This window comes from Patagioenas fasciata (genome assembly GCF_037038585.1).
Source record: "Patagioenas fasciata isolate bPatFas1 chromosome 6 unlocalized genomic scaffold, bPatFas1.hap1 SUPER_6_unloc_3, whole genome shotgun sequence".
Classification (NCBI taxonomy): domain Eukaryota; kingdom Metazoa; phylum Chordata; class Aves; order Columbiformes; family Columbidae; genus Patagioenas; species Patagioenas fasciata.
This window is the reverse complement of record NW_027288505.1, coordinates 767,427-776,640: the sequence shown is the minus strand read 5'-3', so window position 1 is coordinate 776,640 and position 9,214 is coordinate 767,427. Positions and strand designations below refer to the sequence as shown.

The window sequence follows — 9,214 nt, the reverse complement described above, 5'->3', positions numbered from 1 at the left end:
GGCCTCTCTGCCTCCTTGGAGCCCCTTGGGGAAGCTGGAAGTTGTTCTACCAGTGTTGTCCTTCCCTGGGCCTTGCACACCCACATCCCATGGTCCCAGGAAGAGCCCTGAGCCGTGTGTGAGGGACAGGATCCCCCTTCCCATTGCCTGCAGGTCATGGCTTCTCCGTTCTGCTTCAGAAAGCAAACCAAGGGGTTTCTGAGCATCAGAGCTGAAGAGAAGACTAAAAGGAGACCTCATGGTGGCTACAGCTTCCTCACAATGGGAGAAGGAAGGGAAGGTACTGATCTCTTCTCTGTGGTGACCAATGACAGAAATCAAGGGAATGGCAGGAAGATGTGCCAGGGGAGGGTCAGTTGGACATGAGGAAAAGGTTCTTCACCCAGAGGTGCTGAACACTGAACAGGCTCCCAGGGAGGTGTCACGGCCCCAGCCTGACAGTGTTCAAGAAGAGACTGGACAGTGTCCTCAGACACACAGTGTGAACTGTGGGGTGTCCTGTGCAGGGACAGGAGTTGGATTCAATGATCCTTGTGGGTCCCTTCCAACTCAGGACATTCTACAATTCTATGAAATACTAGGTGAAAAGTCCATGTTTTCATTGTACAGATGAGTTGTAACCATACACATCATGTGCATGTCCAATGTGTGCACATGATGAGATGAACCCAAGGGAGCACAAATGAACCTTGGGGTGCCATAAAGGTCAGTGGGACAGAGATGCTGTTCAGGGGTCTCTTCCAACCTGCAGTATTGTAGGATTCCATGAATCTTTTCCTTGGAGAGCTCTTTCAAGAGAGATATATAATGCCCCAGAGTAAATACAGCAGGTCCTCTGAGGAACGTTTCTGCACTGAAACCCTTGATAGGAAATCTATTGGATACATTTGATGAAAGCAGCTCAGTTCGATCTGCTCACACACTGGAGCACAAGGAGGGTGATGGCTGGGTACGATGCCATGTGGTCACTTGTGTCTCAGGAACTCGTAGTCCAGTAGGAAGCCAATGGCTGTGGAGGGCACTCTGAGGTCACTTCTGCCTCTGCAGGGGATAGGCCAACAGCAGGAACATGGCTGGGAAAGGACTGTGAGGTCACACATACCAGACGAGCAATCGGGCCCAATCAGCGTGGCTTTGTGAAAGGCAGGTCCTGCTTGACCAGCCTGATCTCCTTCTATGACAAGGTGACCGGCTGAGCAGATGAGGGAAAGTCTGTGGTGGGGAGTGAATCCGTCACACAGGCTGTGGGTGTTGTGTCGTTAGACTGCAGTAAAGCCTTTGACACCGTATCCCACAGCATCTCCTGGAGAAGATGCAGCTCATGGCCTGGATGGTGTAGCTGTGATGGGTAAAGAACTGGCTGGAGGGCTGGGCCCAAAGAGTTGTGGTGAATGGAGCCAAACCGAGTTGGTGGCCAGTCAGGAGTCGTATCCCCAGGACTCAATATCGGGGACAGTTCTGTTTAATCTCTTTATCAATGATCTGGATGAGGTGATCAAGGGCAATCTCAGTAAGTTTGTAGATGACACCAAGTTGGGCTGGAATGTTAATCTGTGGAGGTTGGGAAGGCCATACAGAGGGATCCTGGCTGACTGAGGCCAGTTGTCTGAGTTTCTATGAGGCCAAGTGCTGGGTCAGGCAGATGGGTCATAACAACCTCCTGGAACAGTACAGGCTTGGAGAAGAGCGGCTGGAAAGCTGCTGTCAGAAAAAGACGTGGGGATGTTGATTGATAGACCCTCTTCTGAAGAGCAGGAGGCCTGAGCAGCGGTGATTGGACATGTGTAGGTGTGGGAGAGGGTCAGGGCTGACCCTGCTCTGCTCTGTTCCTCTCTCACACTGCCCACGCTTGGATGGACCTCAGATATCATCCATGAACCTGGTGGATCCATGAACCTCCTGGAGTGATGGGTATGGATCCAAATAGAGGATTCAAGCAAGTGTGGGACTGGGACATTAAGGAGATTGGTGACCATTGCCAGGTGTATGAAAGAAGCTGGATGAGTTGTGAGGAACTCAAAGGCATTTGCAGCTCCACAGAAAACCAGAGCCTTGCTGTTAAAGCAACAGTACTTGACATAAAACCCACCCCCAAAGCATGAAACACTCACACTGACCACAGGAAAAGCCTTGTAAAACATTTGAGAAAAATCTACCAGGTCCCAGGGGTCAGGGCTCACCCATTGTGATGATGAACAAGCATCAAGGGCTGACATGGCATCAGAGTCACCTCCACATGGCCCTCACCACCTGTAACCAGTGTCTCCAAGTCTTTCCTTCACCAGCCTCCAGGGACAGGGACCTGCACTGGTTGTTTCCTTCACAGCTGTGTCAGTGATGGCCCTTCATGGGGTCCTAAACACCCTCAGAAACCTGGGGTTTGCTTCTGCCTTTCACTTCATCAGAGGTTTGTTCATTCTTCCAGTAGCTGCAGTTCAGGATCATGGCAGCAGAGGGCTCATTAACATTGAAAATACTCTTACAAGGCAAGGCTCTGTGCATCATTTTCCTATAGGCTTCAAGTCTTGTGTGGATTATTAGGGAGATTTCAGGAACAGCCAAGCAGAGAGCATTTCCACAAGAAACAGCAATAAAGCCAAATTTCTTCTATTTCCTTCCCTGCTCTCCCTTCCCTCCCTTTCCAGAACAGGTGGCATCGACAGCTTCCTGTTCATATTGATGTGGAACGTCTCAGGATAAGACTGAATGTATTGGAAACGTGGGTGCCTAAATCACCATGTGAGTGAGGAATCACACAACTCTGGACCAATACATGGAAGTTCTTGGGAACCTCAGGTGCCACAGCACAGTGATACTTGTGTTCAGGGAGCTGGTCAAGTGACCCATCTCCTGTTCTGTAATGGTGTCTGAGTTTGCTCAGGTCATCCCTGACTTGAGCCCCATCCACTGCTGGGTGTTCTCCAGACTCCTGCCTTCAGGAACAAAGTCCAAGGAGACCTTTCTGGTGAAGATGGAGGCAAAGAAGCCATGAAGAACCTCAGTCCTGTCTGATTCTAAAGAAGTGCAGCAGCAGGCCCACAATCGCCCTCTCTATTTAACTGCAAATGAAGCTATATCAGGTCATCTTCCTGCCCTCAGCCTCCCCGCAGGTATCAAATCCAGGGCAGCTTTGGCATCATCCCCACATCCATGGACAAGGTTTCTAAATTCCTCCTTTGCAGCTTCCCCTGCTTCCACCTCCTGTGTGCTGCCTTTGTGCTCTGGAGCTCCAACAGTTCAAATGGGCAGCCTCACGAGATAAATGCTTCTTTTCATGGGAACTCAGATCATTCCTGTGCTTGGAGCAGGCTGTACTGAAAGGCTGATCAGATTTCCTGAGCTCCTTCACACTTCAGACCTACTTCTATGTCCCCACCTCTATTGGCCGCTGTCCCCCGGTATGTGAAAGTCTGGAGCCCACCACCCTGTGCTCTGCTGCTGGCCTTCCTCCCTCCCCTCTGGTGCCTGGGACCCCACTGTTTCCTGGTCGCAACAGCCAAGGTGGACACTGATGTTCACATCTCTCACCAGCTCTTCTTTGTTTCCCACTTTCAGATCCAGGTGCGAATCACCTTTGTTGCTCACCAAGCAGACATGTTAAGAAGTTGTCACAAGATCCTCTGGACTGTTGGCACCTGCCACTTTGCCAGGCCAGTGAATGTCAGGGCAATTACAGTTCCCCATAGGAAACTGCTCATTGACTGGTGACTTCTTCAGGTTGCTGAAAGAAGATCTTTTCCATGATCCAGTAGTTTGCAAAACCCAACGCGCTGTCACCCTGTACTGGGTTTACATGGCAAAGTCTTGGAACTGGGGGTGAGTGTGGTTGTGCTACAGCTGTCACCTCTCTGAGAAGAAACAGGTGTTCGACTGACATCAGACAGCTGATTTCAGCTGGCTCCAAATGGACCCACTCCTTGCCAAATCTGAGCCACTCAGTGATGCTGGCAGCACCTCTGGGATATTGTATTTGAGAAAGGGTAAAAAACACTGCACAACAGCAGGTGGGAGAGAGGAAGGAGAAGATGTGAGAGAAAAGCACTGCAGACACCAAGGTCATATCCCATAGGACCCAAGCAGGTCCCTCAGCAGGCCAAAGCTTGCTCTCCTGAAATCCTGCTCTTTGCCTTGTTATCATCTCCTAGGAGCCTCAGCTTCACTTTCAGATCCCTGACTGTTCCATCCTGACCAACTCTTCCTGGTTTGTAAGTGTGAAGTCCCACAGGGGACCTCACCCCACTGACTTCTCAATCACCCGTGTCAGGAAGATGTTGTCAATGAGCTCCAGCCCCTCCTGGATGGCTGGTACCTTGCAGATATTGGGATATCTCAGGTCTGCCACGAGGACACCGCCCTGGAAACATGAGGTTTCTTTCATTTGTCTGAAGGAGGCCTCATCTCATTGCTCTGCCTGATCAGTGAGTCTGTAGCTGATGTCCAGTCACCACAACATTGCCCATGTTGTTCTGCCATCTCTTGCTGACTCCTCAACCTTCAGCTGACATTGTCTGTCCCCAGGCAGAGCTCCACACATTCCTGCTGCTTTTCCACATGAAGAAAAACTACCCCTTTGAATCCAGACCTCTGGTATTATAAGTACCAGACCCCCAATAGCCCACACTTTCTCCAGGAGATGGTGTTTGTAGTGCCCTGCAGCTCCTTATCCTGTTGTCTTGGGAGAGACACCCTAATCAGGTTAAACCATCTGCATGAAAACATCAATAGCTGAGCAAATGGAGCTTCAGTCCAGGGAGAGCAGCAACTTTGAGAAAATCTGGTGTTCACTCAGGTTCGGGTTTGATAAGTGGAAGTGACCAGTTCTATCCAGGGGCAGGAGAACAAACCCATCCATAAGGTCATGGCAGGACCTGACACGCTGAGCAGTGACCCTGAGGAGAAGGGCCTGGGCACTCCAAGGTCCCCACACCAGCCCGTGGTGCACGCTCACCATGAACAAGGCAGCTGCACACGGGGCTGCATGAGGAGGAGCGTGCGGACCCAGACACTTGGAGTTCTCATCCCATTCGGTTTAGCACTGGTGTGACCCCACACACACGGGGGTGTGCCGGTGTGCGGCTTCCCAGTTTGGAGAAGCAGGGAGGAACTGGAGAGTGCAGGGCTCTGCCAAGGCAGGTTCAGGACCTTGTGCACATGGTGTGGGATGCTGAGGGACCTGGGCTGCTTTGGCCCAGCAGCGCTGGGTAGGCTGCAGCAGTGCAGGAGTAGCCTGAGAGTGCTTGAAGGGTGGTTTCAGAGGTGGTGGAGGTTTTCTGCATAGTGGGAAAGAGCATGAGAAAGGAATAATGGCACAAAGTGCAGCTGGGGAGGTCCAGGCTGGACATGAGCAGGAAGGAATGTGACTGGAAGGGCAGTGCTGTGGTGGAGCAGGTCAGCAGAGGGAGTCTGCATCAGCCCAAGGCTTTGTGCTTCAAGGGACAGCTGGGGAGGATGCAGAGATCTCAGCAAAGGAAGGAAGATGCTCAGACAAGAGCAAGGTGGGGCAGCAGGGGGGATGTCTGCAGCCTGCAGGGAAAGAGGTGCAGGGGATGCCACAGCACAGGACAGGCTGTGGTGGAGATGATCAAGGGATGTAAAGAGGCTGAAAGCCCCCACCAGATATGAGCTCCTTCTCCCCTTGGCTATGGCTGTTGTCTGCACCTCTGATGCCTGTGAGGAGACACCTTGTCCTTCCAGCACAGGGGCCTCATGGCCTCCTTGTCCCCAGCCAGGACCCTGGGAGGTGTGGGACCATAGTCCTGCCCTTGGCCTTGCACAGCCCCACATCACACTGTCCCAGGAAGGGCCCTGGGCAATGTGGGAGGGACAGGATCTGACTCCCCAAGGCTGGGGGTCAAGGCTTGGCCCTTTGGTTAATGAAACACATCCAGGTTTACTCAGCATCAGAGAGACCTTTACTTTGCTTTTCCTGAGCTGTCATCTCTGCCTCCATTTTTCTGTTCTAACCAGACCTTGGGGATGGTTTCTCAGTTGTGCCCCTCAGTGGGACCCATTAGCATTACAAGAAACTTTGGAGTTTGAATCTGAGTTTGACTTCTTGAGAAGTTGCATCAACTCCACCTCAGGGTCTGAGGTCCATGGACTCAGCACCAAACCCATCAGAGGGGTCATTAAAGCGCCTTGGACTGCTCCTGTGCTGCTGAGCTGGGCTGGGATCCTGGGACACAGGGAGCTCCTGGCAAGCGGCAGCGCTGCAGAGGGACAGCTCTGCCCAGGAGCAGCTCCTCTGCACAGCGCAGCAGGGCTGAGGGCTCTGCCTGGGGATCTCAGGGAGACGAGCAAGGCAGAGAGAGATTAAAGGTCGTCAGGACTGGAAGGATGACTGAGAGCTCACTGGAGAAGAAACCTTTGCAGCCCTTGCCATGGTAAGTCTCTGGGTGCAGGGCAATGCAGCTGTAGCTCCTGGAGGCATCTCCTAAAACTGGCACAGGCACAGCTGGTGGGATCTGTAAGGACGGGGATATTGTCAGGGAATCTTGAACAGTTGTGAAGCCAGGTGAACACCCAGGGGTGTCCAGTGCTGTCCTGCAGAGCAGGGTCCCTGCACCCCAGGGCTGTGCCGGGGCAGGGACTCTGCCACCTGCCAGGGTCAGCGCTCAGCCTGCCCAGGGAGATCCCCATGGTGCTGCAGGGAGAAACTCTGCCTGAAAGGAACAACCCCAGCATTGCAGGGTCCTTCTGCTGTACTGGGTCAGAGCTGCTCAGAGCTCCACATCACTGCAGGACATTCCCAGGGGACTTTTAAAAAAGTGCAGCAAGGCAGTGATTACCTGAATGGGAAGGATCCTGATAATTTAGTCATTTACTCTGGGTTGATGGGGTGGGCGCTGGGGCATAGAAACTAATTTCTTGGTTCAGAATGAGGCCCTGAAATTCAAGATCCATTTCTCTTAAAGGTGAATAAACCTGGGAATATCAGAACAAAACACACCCTGGGTTATAGACAGCATCAGGGTGAGTTTTCCAGGCTCATCAAGGCTGGTCTGTTGTTCCCATCAGAGCTGCCCACACAGAGCTGCCCCTGGGCAGTGCCCGGCTGCTGGGAGGGGTCTGCAGCGCAGAGCTGAGCACACAGCGGGTGGGATGGGGTCTGTGACACTGACAGGAGGAGACCTGGGGACACAGACACAGCTGCAGGCAGGGACAGCTCCAGGCAGCAGAGCAGGGGGTGCTCAGCAACTCTTTTGATCCTTCTCTGCAGATGATGCTGGGTGTTGTCTGCTGGGCAATGATCCGACGGTCCCTTGAGCACACTCGATCTTCAGGGGCCCTGACTCTGCTCTGCTGAGCCTTTCCTTGGGGTCCGCACTCTCCTCTCAGAGTCCTTTGCTTCTCTCAGTGAGGGGTCGTGTCCTGCTCTCTCCATCACGTCTCCACCTCTGGGCTGGGGCAGGGAAGAGTCTGCAGATGTGCCCTTTCAAACAGTGCTCGCCCACTTCTATATGAGTCCAGTTGTTTGGCTTTTTCAGAGAGTTATTTGTGTGTGAATTCATCTTCAAAGCAGCACCAGCAAAATCTCTCAAGAGATGGGTAAAAAAACGGAAAGACACTGCTACTCTCCTGACTCTGTTCTAAGCCATAGGAAGGTGAGCCCTATCACCTGTCCTGCCACACAACTCTCCTCATTTTGGTCATGAAAATGAAGACTTTCTCCCTTCCCATATGTGATGGTGGAAAATAAAAACCACAGACAATATTATTATGAAGACATGTTAAGGCTCCCTTCTGCAGCCCACGTTCTTAGAGACATGAGTGCAGATACTGAACTTTTCCACCAATGGTGGTTTACACCTGACACTGCCTGTGAATGCTGGATCTGTCACAAACCAGCTCCCGTGTCCCCGCTGGAGCAGAGCAAAGCTTGCTGCTTGGCAGCACACGGGAAGAGGTCCTGCTGCTCACAGCACACTCAGCCAGCACAAACCAGAAGATAGAAATGCATTTCAAATGGAGTGATTACTATGAAAAGATGTAGAGGACTTTTCAGAAGAGTCTTCCTGCATTTAAATTTGTCATTTCGTTTTTTAGACCAGTACCTCCATGTCAGGAAGGAGCAAATGTCCAACAGCAGCTCCATCACCCAGTTCCTCCTCCTGCCGTTCACAGACACACGGGAGCTGCAGCTCTTGCACTTCTGGCTCTTCCTGGGCATCTACCTGGCTGCCCTCCTGGGCAACGGCCTCATCATCACCACCATAGCCTGGGACCAGCACCTCCACACCCCTATGTACTTCTTCCTGCTCAACCTCGCCCTCCTCGACCTGGGCTCCATCTCCACCATTGTCCCCAAATCCATGGCCAACTCTCTGTGGGATACCAGGGTCATTTCCTATGCAGGCTGTGCTGCACAACTCTTTCTTTTTTTCTTTTTAGCTTCAGCAGAATTTTACCTTCTCACTGTCATGTCCTACGACCGCTACGTTGCCATCTGCAAACCCCTGCACTACGGGACCCTCCTGGGCAGCAGAGCTTGTGTCCACATGGCAGCAGCTGCCTGGGCCACTGGGTTTCTCTATTCTCTGCTGCACACGGCCAATACATTTTCACTGCCCCTGTGCAAGGGCAATGCCCTGGCCCAGTTCTTCTGTGAAATCCCCCAGATCCTCAAGCTCTCCTGCTCACACTCTTACCTCAGAGAAGTTTGGCTTCTTGTGTTTAGTCTGTTAATTGGTTTTGGATGTTTTGTGTTCATTGTGCTGTCCTATGTGCAGATCTTCAGGGCCGTGCTGAGGATCCCCTCTGAGCAGGGACGGCACAAAGCCTTTTCCACCTGCCTCCCTCACCTGGCCGTGGTCTCCCTGTTTCTCAGCACTGCCATGTTTGCCCACCTGAAGCCCCCCTCCATCTCCTCCCCATCCCTGGATCTGGTGGTGTCTGTTCTGTACTCGGTGGTGCCTCCAGCAGTGAACCCCCTCATCTACAGCATGAGGAACCAGGAGCTCAAGGATGCCCTGTGGAAACTGATGACTGGATTTCTTCTGAACCTATAAACTCTCTCTGTCTTCTTCTACATAAGAAGACATTCTCATTGCAGGTTCATCCTGTGTGTAGTATTTTTTGTTTCTAGTTGTGAGTTTGGTTTTTTTTTTATGATAATATTTTTATTCCCTTTCTAATTCACTGCCTGCTTTTCTTTTCTCAGTGAGTGGCTGTGTCAATGTGGAATCGTGTTCTCTGTGTCTAAGCAAAATAAAAG

At 52.0% G+C, this 9,214-nt stretch overlaps 1 protein-coding gene across 1 annotated transcript; it reads left to right on the top strand.

Moving 5' to 3' along the window:
• Nucleotides 1-8,075: 8,075 nt before the first annotated feature.
• LOC136116177 (olfactory receptor 14J1-like) lies at nt 8,076-9,008 on the top strand. The gene has a single exon (XM_065862381.2). The coding sequence runs from the start codon at nt 8,076-8,078 to the stop codon at nt 9,006-9,008; it is 933 nt and encodes a 310-aa protein (XP_065718453.2).
• Nucleotides 9,009-9,214: the final 206 nt, after the last annotated feature.